The sequence below is a fragment of the Pieris napi genome, chromosome 10 (genome assembly GCF_905475465.1).
Source record: "Pieris napi chromosome 10, ilPieNapi1.2, whole genome shotgun sequence".
NCBI classification, from domain to species: Eukaryota; Metazoa; Arthropoda; class Insecta; order Lepidoptera; family Pieridae; genus Pieris; species Pieris napi.
In genome coordinates this window covers 10,196,428-10,214,950 of record NC_062243.1, presented here as the reverse complement: position 1 = coordinate 10,214,950, position 18,523 = coordinate 10,196,428, and the positions used below count along the sequence as shown (strand labels likewise).

General features: G+C 31.9%; 3 protein-coding genes across 15 annotated transcripts; 1 reads left to right on the top strand and 2 right to left on the bottom strand.

The window, feature by feature from the left end:
- Positions 1–77: 77 nt before the first annotated feature.
- On the bottom strand, positions 78–5,761 carry LOC125052852 (cyclic AMP response element-binding protein B). 10 transcript variants are annotated; one of them, XM_047653888.1, is made up of 7 exons: positions 5,618–5,761; positions 5,153–5,323; positions 4,862–5,011; positions 4,582–4,744; positions 4,228–4,299; positions 1,870–1,992; positions 78–1,783 (listed from the first exon to the last, which is right to left on the bottom strand). In XM_047653888.1, exons 2-7 carry the CDS (start codon positions 5,306–5,308, stop codon positions 1,581–1,583), a joined length of 867 nt encoding a protein of 288 aa, XP_047509844.1. In that variant the 5' UTR covers positions 5,309–5,323; positions 5,618–5,761; the 3' UTR covers positions 78–1,580. The 10 variants fall into 10 exon arrangements, with proteins under 10 accessions (XP_047509844.1, XP_047509850.1, XP_047509851.1 ...); XM_047653894.1 differs by having other exon boundaries at positions 78–1,771; XM_047653895.1 differs by having other exon boundaries at positions 78–1,768.
- On the top strand, positions 5,580–14,518 carry LOC125052854 (actin-binding protein IPP-like). Its single transcript, XM_047653898.1, is given in 12 exon segments — positions 5,580–5,642; positions 5,644–5,678; positions 6,503–6,557; positions 6,894–7,038; positions 7,109–7,247; positions 7,345–7,510; positions 7,828–8,007; positions 8,250–8,413; positions 8,491–8,626; positions 9,606–9,816; positions 11,745–11,965; positions 12,838–14,518. Coding segments are annotated over 12 exon segments (1,734 nt in total). The 5' UTR covers positions 5,580–5,594; the 3' UTR covers positions 13,072–14,518.
- LOC125052850 (lanC-like protein 2) lies at positions 14,510–18,334 on the bottom strand. Of its 4 annotated transcripts, none has more exons than XM_047653883.1 (9): positions 18,027–18,334; positions 17,811–17,929; positions 17,438–17,623; positions 17,215–17,372; positions 17,006–17,144; positions 16,511–16,651; positions 15,950–16,135; positions 15,564–15,710; positions 14,510–14,749 (listed from the first exon to the last, which is right to left on the bottom strand). In XM_047653883.1, exons 2-9 carry the CDS (start codon positions 17,925–17,927, stop codon positions 14,567–14,569), a joined length of 1,257 nt encoding a protein of 418 aa, XP_047509839.1. In that variant the 5' UTR covers positions 17,928–17,929; positions 18,027–18,334; the 3' UTR covers positions 14,510–14,566. The 4 variants fall into 4 exon arrangements, with proteins under 4 accessions (XP_047509839.1, XP_047509841.1, XP_047509840.1 ...); XM_047653885.1 differs by having other exon boundaries at positions 17,838–17,929; positions 18,027–18,331; XM_047653884.1 differs by lacking the exon at positions 18,027–18,334 and having other exon boundaries at positions 17,811–18,011.
- Between the last annotated feature and the right edge of the window lie 189 nt (positions 18,335–18,523).

Here is an 18,523-nt window from a genome sequence, read left to right as displayed (position 1 = left end):
TTGTAGTAAGGTTCCTTAATAGTGTTATAGTCACAACTAAAAAATATTATTTTGTAAGTCTTAAATAAAATAACCCATTTACATCAAACAGTTAATATTATTATTTATTATAAATAGCATAAGTTAACATAAAAAGCTATGTTGGTATAAACTTTCACATTCTAATTTAAAAGGCACTTTCCACAATGTCTTACATTAAAGATATCATTTGCCACTAAAACATGCTGACATAAGAATGTAACAGAATGAAAATGTATAGTTAATAACAATTATTTTAAAAACGTCATACTGTCTTAATGGCAACTGATCACTTATATAAACTTACACCCTAATTTTAATTCTGAAAATCAGTTAATCATTATACCCTTCAAGGATTAAATAATAAGAAAATATTGTGTAAGTTTTCCATATCAGAACTAAAGACAACATGTACATTTTGTACAAAGTAATGAGCATACAATTTTTTTGTGATATGCGAAGTGAGTCAAATTTATTTTCATTGTTAATATTATGTACAATTTGCAATACAATCTATATAAACGCTATCTGTACATACACTGTACAATCTGAAAATTGGTATAATATCTACTATACTGTACATTGCAATACTTATTGCACAAATAAACTAAATAATAACTTTGGCTTATCCATTAAACCATATTATATGGTTTTCATAATACCTAAAAAACTATATGAATTGGTTTATGATAGGTAAATTTAATTTTTATCACTTCATAAGGACTTCTCTGACAATTCTCATTTCAACGGTAATAAAGACTTATTTACAATAATTCTCTATACAATAAAATAACAAACAATATTACCACTGATATATAAAAACGCAGTTGTGTGCTAACAAAAAATCATTATTAATTTAAAAAAAATAATAAATGGCACACAACAGAATTATTATGGTGTTCTTTAAAAAATAACAAAAATATTATATTCCTAAAAATATTACCTTGTGAACTACCTACTCATTTAAGTATGAAATATACTCTCTATTTTTATAACATATAAAAAGAAGTAGGCCAACAAGAACTTTTTTAGTAGTTTAAATCAGAAAGAGAAACTAGAGACCAACTCCTACCTTGAATATGTTTTGTTTCTTCAATTTAAATTGTGTTTTAGTGGTATCTAAAAAGTAAGTTGTAAGATAAAACATTAACATCACTCAGCATGATGAAATCGTAAAAACATATAAATAAAATTCTAACAATACTCTTAAGTTTTAGTAAACAATAGACCAAAATTTACTTAAAATAGACATCTTTTCTTAAGTGTTATTAAATTTCATATTAAAATTTATACTTTCAGGCAAAAGTAGCCATTTTATTTACACTTCATTTAAAAAAAAATACAGTTTAAAAGATGTATCTGTCAATACAGTTTAAGTAGCTCAAAGGTGTACAGAAAAATATTTCTTGTCATTTGGTGAGAGAACTGTATTCCAAAATGATGAATTTGATCATTTCAATAGATCAAGCTGACTCATTGATTTCTCATCATTGACGCTATCAAGCTGTGCCTTACAGTTCCTGCCAGCATTTCAGTGGCACGTCTGGCTAGCCAGCTGGACCTCATTCAGTTTTTTGTTGACAATATAATTCTTTTAATGACTTTAGTTCTTCAATAAGTGCTTTATTCTGATTTTCCAAAACGGCCACTCTGTTTTCTAAACACTTAATGTACTCTTTTTTTTTGCGTCGACATTCTCTAGCAGCTTCACGATTTTTCAACAGGCGTAATTCCCTTTTCCGAGTCTGATCTTCTAGTATAGGACCTATAAATATAGAACCATTTGTTCATTTCGTAATAAATAAATTTTGTTTATTTATTTTTATGAGTAACTAAAATGTTTTAACTCACCCGGAACATAAAACGGGCCATCTTGGTTCGTAGCGTATTGTACAATGGCCGTGCCGCCCGTTGTTCCAGATACAGCTAATGTGTGAAGACCACTGTCAGTTTGTAATGCACCCGCTGGGATAACTGTTCAGAAAGACAATTAATAAAACCTTTGCAGAAAACTACTTGCTATAAAGTAGTGACGACATATTTTTAAAGGTTTATGAAAAAAGAAGAAAACGCCAACTACCAATGTATGTAATGTAAAATTTTTCAATACAGTGGCAAATTTTTGAAGTTAAAGAATTTTTTTGTTTCTATTAAAAATATATTACAAAAAAATCTATTAATTTATCATTTACGTCAAAGAGTAAATGTTCAAATATGTATTCTGTATAAAAAATATATCTTTTATATGATATGCAATAGATTAAGCTTCCGAGACATCTCTTATGGAAACTATGGAGTATTTAACAGACAATCGATGGCTATTAAATATCATAAATATTTGTAAATAAATAAATAAATGGTATTCTCTTCACTCAAAGAACTTTCGATCGTTAAAGGGACTTCGTCGAATGTCACAATGTAAAAGGCCTATGAACCTAACACCAGTTATGTAGGAACTCTTTTTTAAGTCAGCTGACCTCTTGCGTCGTTGAACTAGAAGTAATCAAACTTTTTATTTTTGATAACATCTATCATATTAATTGTATTGCCACGTTAGACATAATATATTAATTAACCTGTTTTAAAGTTTAATAGGCATATGTACACTTTTACAGCGAGAACGCAAGAATACGTTCAAGTAAATTGAATAATCTCTTAAATTAAATAATTTTTTGTATTCAAAAGAAGGTAAGGAAGATTTAGGCGTATATATATTGGCGTTGAACTAGCAAAAGCTTTGCAATAATAATAGGAAAGAGCAACGCTGGACTGAGAGAACGACAAGTCATAAAAATACCTAGTTTGAGGATAAGGAACGTTGAACCTCGGCAAACCTAAACCAATTACGTTTTGGATATTAGCAGCAGAATATGGATGCCACGTACTGTGAAACACCATTGGAAAGGAGTCGGGAGGATTTCAGGATCTATTTTAAACTAACACTAATTGAAGTCAGCTAAGAAATAGTAAAATATTTTTGTTTTGATAGGTATTTGCTATTATGTATATATTTACTATGTACTTCCCTTTTCCACCATCACTATAAATTTAAGCAAACAAGAAACTATTCCAAATTATTATAAAATATTCTAAATGTAAATGCTTATAAGGAATACTTAATACACAATTAATTTAAATGTCAATAATAATGAATGGTTTTTATTGTGGGTTGGCGAGAAGAGGGGAAAAATTTACTAGAAAATATATTTCTTCTTATTCAGATTGAGATAGTGGTAATGATATATTTGATTTTTATATAATAAAGTATGAAGCTAATACTACAGTTACCATTTTTTTTAAATGATTGTTATTATTCAATTCTTGACTAAATTTAAATCTAAGCTATATATTTGTTTAAGGTAATGATTCAAGTCTGAGGCACATTACACAGCTGCTGGCATGACGTCATTGTCATTGGTTCAAGCACGATTACGTCACCCTTCATGAATAAATTTAAACATGTTTTTAGGTACAGCCAAATGCCAATTTAAAATACCTCGACATTGAAAATATTTAAAATCGTATATTTACTTTGATCAGTTTTCTTAATAATTCTAAAAGATTATTGGCGCTATCTCTATATAGAAAACTTCTTTGAAAAGTTTTACTATAATAGATGTATCCGGAATTTTATCATAACGCGGATATGCCATACCATTAATAAAAATTTATTACTTTTATTGGTTTGTTATTACATATATAGTAAATATGTACATACCATACATAATAGCAAACTAAAATATCGCGACACATGAAGCTATAATATACTTCAAAAAAGTAGTATTTTTTCACAACTTTGTAATTCTTGATTTGGATTTTTGGACACTTTGTGAGCTTTTCCAACGAATATATCATTAAAATCAGATAGTATACTATATCTATAAGTTAGAGTTTAATGTATACATAATCATCTAGTTAAAATGGAGTAGGAATAAGGTACTTGTTATAACACTTACACTTAGTTAAATGGAAAACTGAAAATGGCAGAATGAAAAGATAAAAAATAAGGATATGTATTTAACAGATCACCATGAGACACTAAATCAAGACCGAGCCAGTAATGTCGTGAAATAAAAATGATGACATATTCCAAAAGCTAATGGTTATAAGCCGTGAAAGAACACGGTTTATGGTTGTGATGAGCTGGAACAGGTTAGTGACATGTTGCACACAGAAAGTCAAGTGTCAACTGCAGCACATTTAACTAACCTGGAGCAAATGACAAAGGAGATGACAGCGACACTTCATTCTCTGGTCCTGGTTTAGTTCCCATGCGATTGTCTGTAATACCATATTTCCTTGTATTGTAGCCCATGCTACATGATAATACTGACTTTATAGCAATGTAAATTCATACAATACAATGTTGTCGAAATAATTACCGGTTGTGTACCTATGAGTATGCTTAAGCATTGTACCAATACCAATAAACTGGTTAAATTACATCTTCAATTTTGCCCTATGATATAGCACATTCTTTATAATATACTGCACTGTTCCAACGCTTCATGGTACTTATTTTACACACTTAATAAAAATAATTTAGAGTACCACCCATATTACCTGCAATTTCTGCTCCGCCTAAGTCATTTAAAATTTTTCTATAAGAAGGACGTCTTGTGAGCATTTCCCTATATTTTCTTTTAGGACTCTCATCATCACTACAGCTTTCATCACTGCAAGACTGCCCCTGTGTACTCAATAGTGTGTTAGGCTCTGGTTTTATCTAAAAAAAATTCAGATACAACATATTTTAATAAAGTAGGTAACCCTAGGTCTAGATAACAAAAAGTATTATAATAAGAGCACAATAACTTCACTGTAAGGAACATAATATATTTACCTGTAAAGTTTGAAGGGTTCCTTGTGTAGTGTGTATAACGGAATTAGGTTTGCTAACAAGTATCACATTTCCTTTAGGCAGTTGCACTGATTGTATATTTGAAGCAGTTTGAATCACTGATTGTTGATTAGGTTGGATAACAGATTGCACCTGAAATTGTAAATAAACATTTGTGTACACATTTGTAAACAATAAGTAGTAGTCATCTTAAAAGTTTTTTTAATAATAGTCACATCTTCAAATAAATGTTAAAATTATGATCTTAACTATAAACGTAATTGTAATAGAAACCTGTGCTGAAGGAGCTTGAGTAGGTAATGTTAATTGAACAATACTCGTGACAACAACATGTGGAGGACCTGTGCCCGCAGACGAACCAGGACTTGCCAATGGGTCTGTGACATTCGCACCACAGCTAGTTCCGTTCTCCTCAACCATTCCGTCCATGCCAAATTAGTTCACCTAGAACATTCAAGGTCATCGCTCTGTTTTCGATGATATTCTATAACATAACCATTACCAATGTGATTTATTTTCACAGATATTAAAACTGTTGATAGTTGGTGACATTCTGAACTAAACTATCACGTCATAATAAGGAAAATTTCCTATTGCGTACATAGTAGTTTACATTATTTCGGGAACATTGCATCTTGATGTAGAGTGAGGCTTCTAGGCCGCTGAGTAATCATGTTTATATCACCACTTTTTGGCGACCGTGACAGAACGCAAGATGTCTTCTATACATGCACTCACCAGTTACGTATTCCTCGTCACCGTATAATGCTGCGTCCGGAGTGGGCGAACGGGACGGTACGTAGTAGCCACGTCAACTGCGAGAAGAATCGTCACTGGCGGAGACCTATGATCTTGTATGCGTCATAACAATATGGCCGAAATTGTCAAGCGCATGCGCCAGGGTCAAATTACAGATCCAACTCAACTTTGTTCAAAGACTATACAGTTGACATTGACATAGACAAAGCTCGAAAGGGTAGCATATAAAAGTAACAATCGTAATTATATATTATCAAAGACAATTATATCATTTAAAAAGTAAATATAATAGTTAATACGACGAATTGAGAAATTAATCCTTCGGATTTTTTGAATATGGTTTGATAATGTCAAATGACATTAGACAAATCTCATATCTATCAATATCCTGATTGTCAGTTGTCATAAAGTGGGCAGTGGGTAGAATAGAAATAATAATAATTATTATGTTTATTTGGATATGTAAATAGTTTTTATTTATTGAACAAGTGTTCTTAAAAAGGTATATAACGAGCATCGTATCGTCTTAAGAGAATAGTTGTGATTCTATTATATATATGTATACTTTAGATTTATCTTATTTCAACCAAGGAATGATTTGATCACATCTACTGTATGAAAAGGATTATAAATTAGGTAATAACTAAGTTTCAATAACATGAAATAAACCTACCAGACTGAATCAATAATAATGAATTTTTATACTACCTAATAAGGAAATTCCTATGTATATGTGATAAAGATTCCTGGTAATTCAATAATAATGAATTCAATCGCGATCGAGACCAATAATCAAGAGGGATCTAAATTGTATAAGTGCCGAGAATATCCTTACAAAGTTTCGGCAAACCTACATTACTTTAGAAAAGATGAAAGGTTCTGTGACATAGAATTAATTTCTGGGAAGACAAAAGTCAAGGTAACTTTAATAATTATTCCAAATAAGGATTATTTAATTGTACGAAAGTTATTGTCAACTAAATGTGTGTTTTTTTATTTATAAGATTTTCCCTCTGTTTTATTACTCATTCATCAGTCTAGTTATGATCAAAACCACTGTGAAATGTGTTTTTGTAAACTAATGTGTAACTTTTAATTGCATTCATTTAGTATTATACACATTTTTTAAATGTTTGAAAAAATGAATAAAGAATAACATTTAAATGTAATTCAATTTCTTATCTTTTCCAATGATTGAATATTATTTATCTTTAGCAATAATTTAATATAATTGTTTTAACACTCTTTTTGTCAGGCTCATAGAGTAGTTTTAGCTGCTAGCTGTGAATATTTTGATGCTATGTTCAATGTTGGACTTGAAGAAACTCAAAAGGGTCGTGTGTTACTACATAGTGTACCATCAGTTATACTTCCTTTAATTATTGATTTTATATACACAGGTATGAAACTTACTTGTAGTATGTTTTTCTACAGTTCTTGCACATACAATGTTAATAAATGTTATTGCAGGTGAAATAACAATTGACAAAGCAACAGTACAAAACTTATTGATAGCTGCTGATATGCTACAGTTAAGAGAACTAGTTGTTGGCTGTGGTGAATTTTTAAAAAGGGAACTTCATCCATCAAATGTGCTTGGTATATTTAGGTAAATGCATTTAATAATATAAATATACTTTCTATTTCTAACTATTTAAAGCAGTTTGTTTTTAATTAAAAGGCTCTATTTCTGACACATATTGCAGATTTGCAGAAACGCATAACTGTAAAGAGTTAGCAGAAGAAGCCTTAACTCATGCGCAAGCACACTGGAATTTGGTAGCAAATGGTGATGAATTATTAGAATTACCATTGCAGCAACTTATAACGCTTTTATCATCTGAACAACTTAAAGTTGATAATGAAGCACAGGTATTTCTAGTAATTTAATAATTAATTTATTTAATTCTTGGGGGATTAATGATCTTGTAACATATATCGGGCTATATAGCCTAAAGGAACTTATCATCAACCAAGTCCCTTTAGTGTAATAATGTAAATAAATTTGTGTCCAAAACTTAAGGTAACAAAGATACATATTTCAAAACCTGTTCAGTAATTTACGATTTTAAAGGATTTTATAATTTGTATATATAGTTTTAATATTTTTTTCAAATAATTGATTTTTATTTGGTTTGATATGAGATGTTGATGAACCCTAGTTGGGGAAATAAATATTTTTAATTTAGGTTTTATACCCAGCTTTGAAGTGGTTAGAGCATGAGCCTGCAACTAGAAGACGTCATTGTTTTGAAGTTCTAAGTCATGTAAGGTTACCATTGATTTCCCCGCAAGTATTGGATAGCGCTATAAAAACTGTTCACGACCCGTCCATAGCAGTTGCCTTAAAAACTGTCCGAGTGGATATGGTAAGTATCATAGTAACTCTATAGACCATATATAATTAGATATTTATATTGAAATATGTATGACAAACCGAGGCCGCCCTAAAGTATAGCAAGCTTTAAAAAAAATATACACGGCTCCAGTAACGGCCCCGTAAGGTGCGAATAGGTTAGGCTATAAAAAACTAAGCTATGTGCTTTGTCTTATAAGTGTTGTATATTATAGGTGTACAGAAAAAAATAAATTTTGTATAAATTTATTATAGAAATCAGGCCGTGGAGCCCTAGTATCACTATCAGCAGAACCCCGTGCCCGCGCTAGGCGTGTCCTTGTAATAGTAGGCGGGTCATGTCACGACAACGTACCTCATCCTGCTGTTACAACAGACAACATTCTTTTTTCCGCTTTAAAATTTGATCTACATAAACGGTTAGTAAAAATAATTTACATTTATAACTTCTTTAGTAAAAAGGGTTGGCAACATTCCAATGATAAAATTTTGATAGGGAATGGGAGGAGCTTGCGCCAATGGGTATAGCTCGCATACAACCAGGTGTTGCCACATTAGGTGGTCGAGTTTACGCTGTCGGAGGTGAACAGGGAAGCCAAATATTAGCTAATGGAGAAGTTTATGATCCACAGGTATGACGTATGTTTACATATTGTGCTATTATGTTCGATTTAAGAAGATTACAACACGGCGAAATGTTTACGTTTTTTGAAAACACAATCTGCTTTCTCTTTTATTTACTTTGTCTTATATTTTCTTCTGTATAAATTCTTCTAATTATTCATACAAATTATTATATGAACTCGGTACGCGTGTCGAGATAATTGATTAATTAAACTCCGTCTTAAATTTATTATACCTAATTATAACCGGAATTACAGTTTTAATTAACTCTAAGAATTTTTTTAAATGCATTCCCATAAATCGTGGAAAAAACGTAGTTGAGTTCAAGATATAAAATTAACAGTTGAAGAATTTTGAGAAAGTTAGCATCTGATTATTGAAATTCGAAATTAAAAAAAAAAATACTTTTGAAAGTTTACAGCTATTACCTATTCTGTTTCTTTATGATCATTTTAATTATGTTACGTAACACCTATTAGGATTTTTTACCTCACAAAGTTTTCGAAAGTTACCAAAAAGGCGTCATTGCTGCAAACATAATTCGGTCTTCAAAATATCAAATAATATTGTCAGGAGACCGTTCTTTTATCAATTCCCTACATGTTAGCGACTTGTAATAATTACGACAGTTTTTTTCCGTGGTTAGTCGACTTCATTGGTTCGCGGGCTATTGTTAATGTTTTGCGAGTGCGAGAGAGAGTTATACTAACTGGTAAATTTACTAATTTATCAAACAACGGTGCAACTCAATTTCAATGTATAATGGACGATTAGTCGAAGACTGATTTGAAGAAGTATAAAGCAGTGAAAAGCCTTTTTAGCTTCCGACCAAATCTGTAAACTTTATCTAAAATTAACGCAACGTTTAAGGTCCCGTTAACTTAATAAACAACTCTTAAATGCGGCGATAAAATAACTGTAAACTGATGCAAGTACATATATGTATTTTTAGTTAGTTTTAATGTTTTTTGCTCAACTTTATTTCAGCTCGATACATGGTCAGATATTGCGCCAATGAAAGAGGCGAGATGCGAATTTGGTCTGACGGCTTGGAAGAGCAATTTGTACGCGTTTGGGGGATGGGTGGGGTCTGACATGGGGTCCTCTGTGGAGGTCTATGACCCGGTTTCTGATGAATGGACGCTGGTTGAAAACATGCCAGAGCCAAGGTTTGGCATGGGCGTTGTTACTTTTGAAGGTCTCAAACTTTTTTTTTAATTCACAAAAGTTTATATTGTTTCTCTAGTATCAACTTTGTCATAGAATTAAAATTTGGATTTCTATACGCTGATTGAAATAACTTGTTTATACTTCGTATATTTATATTACAACTTTTTATTATGGTAGGGGAGCCCACGATGCTAAATGGGGATTTACTCGAGCGTCGTAGAGACCTATTGGGATGCAAAGCTTAGATAATAAGAAGAAAAAAATGTTATATGATATATACCTTTTCATCGGCGGCTATAGATTGTTAAATATGTAAAAAAAAACTGTTGCATGGACATCCTCGAGCGCGTCAGATATTGATAGCATCAATGCCCTACGTATTTTTAATAATGTACGTATGTTAATCTGATCGTTTGCATGATGCGGGTGGTTGTATTTAAAGGTTGAAAATGAAAAAAAAAAAAATATCGAGCGCGTCAGATTTTCTAAGGGAGTGTTAAGTGTACCAAAAAAAAGCTCTCATTCACTAATCTGACGATTTCGATGGGACGCAAACCCACGGCCATTTTCATAATTTGCAAAAAAAAAATCGCAATTTTGAAATACTCAAGCGCGTCAGATAAAGATATATGTGGTTCATCTTTATGTTCTAAACGTACTGTCTCATAATCTGACGATTATCTAGAGGGATTCGCCTGATCTGACAAAAAAAATTAGAAAAACGGTTCACCTAAAGGGCCATCCCTGCAACTTCCCGCTAATTCCATTCCTGGGCGCTTAAAATTGATATTTTGAGCTCGCTGAGTTCAAAGAAATAATATTTCTATGCATTTGAGCTCTCCCATCTCGAAAGTCTGATAGAAGTTTCATAGAACACAATTTTTGGAATTTTCAAACCGCAATAACTTTTGAATGGATCAAGTAATTTTCACGCGGTTGGCGGCATTCGACGCAGTTTTATCATCCTCATAAATAATTTTGCAATTTTGATTGATCGAACCACAAATTTCGGAGTAATCCCGAAAAAACACTTTTTCAGGTTTCTTTCGTTCACGATATCTCTCGAACGAATCAACCGCTTTTGACCAGCTTGGTGGCGATCGACGTGGTTTTTCAAGCTCAAAGCCGGATTAGTTTTTGAAGTTGATCGATAAAGAAACCACTTTAGAAAAAAATATTTCTTATTTTTTTAAGATGTTTCAAAATTTCTCAAAATCTATCGGACCGAATCGGTTCAAATTCACAGGAATGTAATTTTGAGGGAAATATTTAGAACGCCGTTTAGTAGATTCCAATCGGTTTAAGGAAATGTAGGCATCACGCAGCTGCACGCATTTAACTTTATCGACGAATTTTTGTTATTTCGGCTTGCGGAAATCGTCAGATTATATATTTTTCATTATTCTTGAATTATTTCCTTCAAAATAAAAAAAAATTAGCTATGCTCGAGAATGTCGAGATGACGTTTTTTTTTTACAACTTTGTTGCCCTCCCCTTTTTTTACGTCACTCTCAAATTGTCAGATTAGTGGAATATACACTTTTTAGGATGTAATTAACTCACCCTACTCGGGAATTTCTGATGGTCAATTTTTTTTTACTAATCTGATCCTGTCTCCTTCACGGGCGGCCTCATATTTTGTGGAGGTACTTAACCGGGTACAAGGTATCCCCCAATATATTAATCTGCCACGCTTTAGTAAATCCCGAAATCCCCTCTTGGGCTCCCCTACCATTATGTTATTACATTAAAACAAATGTTATGTTTATAAAGAAAAACAGAATAATTTCTTAAAATTTTGAGTTTCATTCAATCTGTTCTGCAAATGGTGAACCGTTGCAAGTGGGAAACACTAAAAGCGCTACGTTAATCTTTTGGCGTTTTGGTCAAAGCTGTAAATATCTTGGTATTTTGGTACTTCGATTTATTTCACTGCGTTTTGCAACTAACTTTCAGGTCTGATATACGTAGTAGGGGGGTGTACACACACGTGGCGTCATACACAAGACTTGCTTTGCTATCACCCGTTGTTACGCAAATGGCAGACACTGAAGTCCATGCGACACGCAAGAAGTCAGGCAGCAGCTGTTGTATTGGATAACTATCTCTACGTTATAGGAGGGATTGGACCGAGACGCACTGTGCTTGCTTCGGTTGAGAGATATAGCTTCGATGATGTAAGTACATAATTGTAGTCTGGTATGTATCGCAGTAATTGCAAATAGTTCATTTGTTAGCTTGTTTGTATCGCTTTTAATATCCGAAACATTCGTTATCTTATTCAGGAAACATTTTGGCTGTGATAATAATAAATATATGAAGACAGGAATTTTCAGATTTCTCGCATATAGAAGTGTTATCAATATAGGTAATATATACTTGTAAAAAAATAAAAAGGGTGCGTGTAGTTATGTACGCGCGTAAGAAGTTATACTTCTTTGGCTTTCTTTATTTTTTTTAAATATTAAATAATTAATAATAAATATTTAACGTTAATAATTTAATAATATTCAATATTTAGTATATTATTCAATTATTAATTAATATTAATAATAATAATTATTTTATTATTATTCATTCAATTTAATAACTAGGTATGTTTCATAACCTTTTAACTAAGTAACAATAGGTCTTTGTGAAAAAGCATTGCTAAATTTCTTTGAAAAAATAATTAAAACTCCTTTACTTGTTTAAAAGGTAAATGTCATTATGGTCCTTCAAAATTCTTGGCATAGCTGCTAACTTCACGCATATTCTATTTCTTTTTACTTGTAGATTGTCTTATTCCCATCTCGCTCGCGCACGCTATAATCACACTGACAACTTTGTGTCTCAGGTGCGCGCGCATCGCAAAATTTCACTCTCATCAATTTTCCATAACGCGCCTAAAGAAGTATAACTTCAAAAATATATATATTAGGAATAATAATTAATGTAAGAGGTTTTCTAGTCAAACCAAATACTTAGTGTTATTAAAAATACCATCACTGTCCCATCCAATTCAAGATACTTTCACCCATTTGCGTTTTACTAAATTGTATAATTTCAGGACCGATGGGAGGAAGTCGGTAGCCTTAAAGAGGCTCGCGCGTGTTGCGTAGCGGGCGCAGCGGAAGGTGTTTTAGTGGTCGCAGGAGGGGACACAGAAACCGAACACCGTGCGTTCTACCAGGAACGAACCACGCTCTCCTCGGTAGAAATATATGATCCAGTGGAGAATACCTGGCGATCTGCCCCTCCGTTGCCCCATTCTAGGACCGAAGCAGGCGCCGCGCTTCTCTGACATATCTTCAAGCCGGAGTACACTGTATACTACCCGATACCACATAAATTTGACTCTTATTCCTTTCTTTATTTCTCGTAGTTAATTTAAGTGAATCTTGTAAAGATACTCCATAATAATGACTGGTTCTGTTTAGGGTTTTTTCTTTACTTGAAACTATTTTATCACTTCCATAATACAATGTACTATTTTTCGTTCTGCTCTTATACGGCTAGACTTTTCTATATTGCCTTTTTGATGTTTGATTATACGTAAAAAGAAGAATACTTCATAAGCACACAAGATATAATCCATGGGATAAACAAGAATGTTAACACGAAACTGATTAAACCACAATAATTTTCATATAGATTTTGAATCTTAGGGAAGCATTTATTATAAATATATATTTAATTTAATTTTTTTTTTGACAAAATAGATTCTTTATCTGTCGTAAGAATTATTTTTCATGCTATTTGCATTTAAACAATGTTTAGTATGTTAGGTGATACAAATTTTTTATCCGTCAAAATTCAAAACCTAATATAGTTTTATTGGTTCACAAAAAATGACGCCTGTGAAACCACAAACTGTTCAAATTATATTTGATATAACTTATGCAATAACATATCACTTACAAGTATTATAAATATATTCTGATGGGGTAAAATTAAATCAATCAGTTTCTCATAGAAAAAATATATTTGAGATCTGTTAAAAGCTTGTTTTTTTATTAGTTTGAAACTGATAACACCGTTACACTCGCTGGCCGCTTAAGGGATTAAGCCGCAAATTACTAATGTCGCTGGCTTTAAAAAAATATAAGTAATACGTTGATTAGACAGAGTACCAGAAACATTCGTACTTATATTAATGGCTTGCTAAAAAGGTTAAAAATCGTTTTATAATACTATTACGGGCAATCAATGAATATGTGTGGAAAGAGAACCGTGGCGGTTATGCGAACTAAAATATCGAGTAATTTTTTTTATTCACAAAAAATGTATGTGTACTTTTTTTATTGAACAATAATACGGAACAAAAAAACAAGAAGATAATTTAGCACCACTGCCAACTCAAATACCACGGTTCTCATTCCACGAATTTGCCTAACATTGATAACATTGTTAACCGCACCTTCATTTTAACACATTGTGACAAGGTACCAACAAATTAGCAACTTGCGACATTATATTTTAGTTGTTACAAATCATATATTTAGTTTCTTGTACAAATATTTAGTATAAACGAAACTAATGAGAAATAAATATGTATGTTAAAATATTTAAGTAATTATCGATAAAATACAATGTTTTTTATCGATTTATACCTACGTTAAGTGAATTTTACAATTTGAATAACCTTTGTGTATATACTTAGAAATTTATACATCCTTCCTTTAACTATGTGATATATTTTATACAACACGAATGTAATAAATGGAAAATAAAACCAAGTATGATTTCAATATTTTTTTAACATATGACCACAATACTGAATTTAAAATAATTAATATTTATAAACAAAAGGCTGGGAATCTAGAATCCATTGGCCTGGTGATATCCTCAGCTAAAAATATTCGTCCCAGCAAACCTTCAAAGAGACATGCCGGACGGTCAGGTCGGTGAAGTTCTGTACCTGGTCTTTCTACTGCACACCACTCCATGAAGCAGCACGCGCGGTACAGATGAACTGGTTTCTATACACGAGCATAACATTAAACTCTATTCATATATAAATCTAAACGTACTGTTTCATCTCATTCTATCAAATTGTGTTTACAGTGCGATGAAAAGAGACAAAAGAGTAGGTAGGTAGGTAATTTAGTTACGAGTCTGCGAAAAAGACAATCGGCGTGGCGTATACGAACTAATATAATTCTTATTTGCTACGCGCATTTCCTTTATTTACAAAAAATTAGATGTGTACATTTATTTTTTATATATGCTACTGTTGCTATTTCAAATCACATGACCGTTCCCTTTCCTCACAGTCACTAAAAAGGTTGTAATGACAATTTAACTCTTTAGACTTACACGTTAGAAGCTTGTGCATAAGTAATGAATAGTTATATGCAATAACGAAGTATTTATTAATTACATTTCAGTGTTTAAACACAGATTTAAAAAACAACAGTGGTTCACACAACCTTTTCGTGTTCAATTGATTTTTTTCTAATTGGCGAGTTTAGCCTTATGAGTCTGAGATACGGCGTCGACTTTTTGGGTTTATGGCATGCCGGTTTTCTCATGTTTTTCTTCAGCGTACGAGAAAGCTGACGTATAGAAAGTCATTAAGTGCAAAGCCAGTGTTCAAACCTACGACGTCCGGGATAAGTCACACGCTAAATCCGCTAGTCAAAGACGCAAAGATTTCAATCCTTCCCCTTAATTAACTCAAAATCAACTAACAACAAAACTAGGTCTATTATTCTTATGAGGGAATTTTAATTCTATATCCAAACCAGTCGTATTCGTGACATTTTTAAACATCTGATAATGATTAAATCGTACCTTAGTCACTTGATACAACTGCAGAAACGCGTACGCATTGCCACTTACACCATGGCAGAGACTGTATCCCTTTGTACACAAACCCCGCTGCCATATCACTTCACCACATTGAGTAGCTATCTTTAAATACTTATCATCTTCAAATGCCTGTCAAAATTACATCACAATAAACATTATATTACAACTCAAAACATTTGAACATTAATTTTTAACCAACTTCGTAGACTATCAGTTTGGGTGTGTGTGTTAGTCATATCGAGAAGGAACTATCATCAAAATTGGTGTAGTAGTTTTGGATATCCACGAATTTCTGGAATGCATGTATGGCATGTATACTATAAATAACGTTGGCAAGAATGTAAGTCAGTTTAGTTCTTTTAAATTACCTGATACGCTGCTATACATAGTGGCACAAATCCTGGTGCACCATGACACCATTGCACCAACTTATCTCCTGAACTACTACGAAGGGACGAAGGGAAATTACCACTAGATAATCGACATCCCAGTAACCAGTCTATGGATGGTTTTATGAAAACTCTTAAATCATTGCCTGTTATACAGCAGCGAGCCTGTATAAACCATTTAATATTTTAGATTCATATTTTTAATTGTTATGTTTTCTTTTTTAATACAAAAATAGCTTAAATAATACACTTAAGCTATTTTTATAGTGTGTACTTTCTTAACAAGTTAAATGTTACACAAAAACTTTATTCATTAAGTAATGTAATTAATTACTTTTGGAGCCTTATGCATTATCACATCTTTAAACAGACAGAAAGAAATTAAGCAAATACATATTAATATTCCTAATAAGCTTCGTTCTGAATTAAGAAAACTATATACCACAAACACATAAGATTCAACTTTGCATAGTGCGGCATTGTCACAGTATTTGGTTTGAAAATTTGCTACATTTTCTTATGTAAGTAATACAGTCTCACCTGTAATAGCATGTAAAGTATTCCTGCCATACCATGAGCTGCACCAAGATATATCTTATCATGCCATTGCCATAGTAAAGGACTTTCTGCTTTCGTTTGTAAAGAAAATTGCTTTCCAGAAGAAATTAAAGCATTTACCACCTATAGTAAATATAATATTAATAAATCAACCAATAACAAAACACTGTATGTCTAACATACATAGTGTATTTATTATTCTTACTGTTGATCATTTGTTTTTTCTAATAAGCTAGTAGATGAACAGCCCTTTATGCCTGACACACACCATCAACTATTTGGGTCTGATGGTTGCTGATTTCTTCACAATGCTTTCTTTCACAATACAAGCAACTATTAAGTGTACACATAGACAGAAAGTTAATAGGTTCAAACCGACAAGGCACAGAAATGAGCATGTTGAAGGCACTAGGTCATAAGTGCTCATAGTTATTGTTATTACACTAAGCGAATTATAATAATCCAAATATTCTTAACCTTCTCAATGTGATGTATGGGTATAACATCCTTGCTACTAACATGGTTATTAATAAATAATAATGCAAATAAGTATCCTGCTTTTCCGTACAAAATTTCATCAGGAGATTCATTTAGAAGAGACGCAAGCTTTATTACTCTGGAATATAAAAATAAATAAAAAAAATAATCATTTTAACAAAAAGCATTTTATGGTTTTTATTATTTACCTTTGAACTAGTTCTTTATAGTCAGGCAAAGGGTTTAATTGCCTATTTCCCAATTTATATGAAATAACAGTAGCAATAGCTAATGGTCCAGCATCACCGCATAGAAAACTAATTCTCCGACCTTTTAAATGTTCAATATCCACATATTTTATTGCTCTCTACAAATAATAGCACTTTTAACTTTTATAGCTCTTACAATTAAAATCATTCTAGTAATAATTACCTGTAAGTGTTCAGTACATGTCTGATTCTTATTTAATAGGCAGTTAAATGTGTAATAAAGAGCCAGTCCAGAGGAACCAGTATAAACCGTTCCATCACAAAATAATTCTGTTTCTAATTTGGTTGTTAATAGATGAACTTTTGAGGCTTTGAAATTTTCCAATTTCTCTCGTAAGACATCTGAAATCTTTCAATTTTCTTATTTTTTTAATAGGAAATGTGTTATTTTTTATTTATTCTGCTAAGCGCTACAACTTGATTTGTAAGTTCTGATGTTATTTCACACCTTTTGTTGTACCTACATATTTTGTTTAACATGTGTGATGATTGTAAGCATAAATATAATTAAATATTTTGGTAGGCGAAATACATACAATTAAGTAAAATTTAAGAATACCAACCCCATCCTTTGAATCATTGAGAATACTATTTTGCAAATTAGAAGAATAATCTTCATAAGGATTCTCAAAAAAAGTATCTCGCCCAGACATTGCTGTAGATAATAATTACAGTTGAATTAGAGACTAGATGTAGAAAAGACAGCAAGAATGAGTATATTTTTCTGCATAAAAATTAAATAATAATTTTACCTATTTTATAAATATTTTGTTGAAATTATTATTTGTTTACTAGTTTCATTGTTTTCTTTACTTCATTAATAGGATCGAGGATGGTGAGATCGGCACATCTCTACTAATTAATCGTACGTAATACGTATGTGGTATCGTCGACACACAATCAATCTATCCAGATCCGATCGAATTTGGTCCGCGAGTTAAGATTTTACATTAAGTGATCTCTGAATAAAGCGATTTAAATTAAAATAAACTTAAGTACATATAAATTGTACTTTCTAACTTTTTTGAAACGATTAGTAGAAGTAGTAAAAGCACTACTTCAAGTTTTTATGTAAAATCGATTTTGTAACAGATCTTTCCTGATCAGGGAGCGTTCAAGTATTATGTCACGCAATTTTTGGAGATTATTAACCCCCCCCCCATGTAACGCGCCGTAACGTTTTTCTGTACCCAATAGTAAAACGTTTCGTGACCACCAAAGTGACTCTTTATACCTAAAAGTACACTTG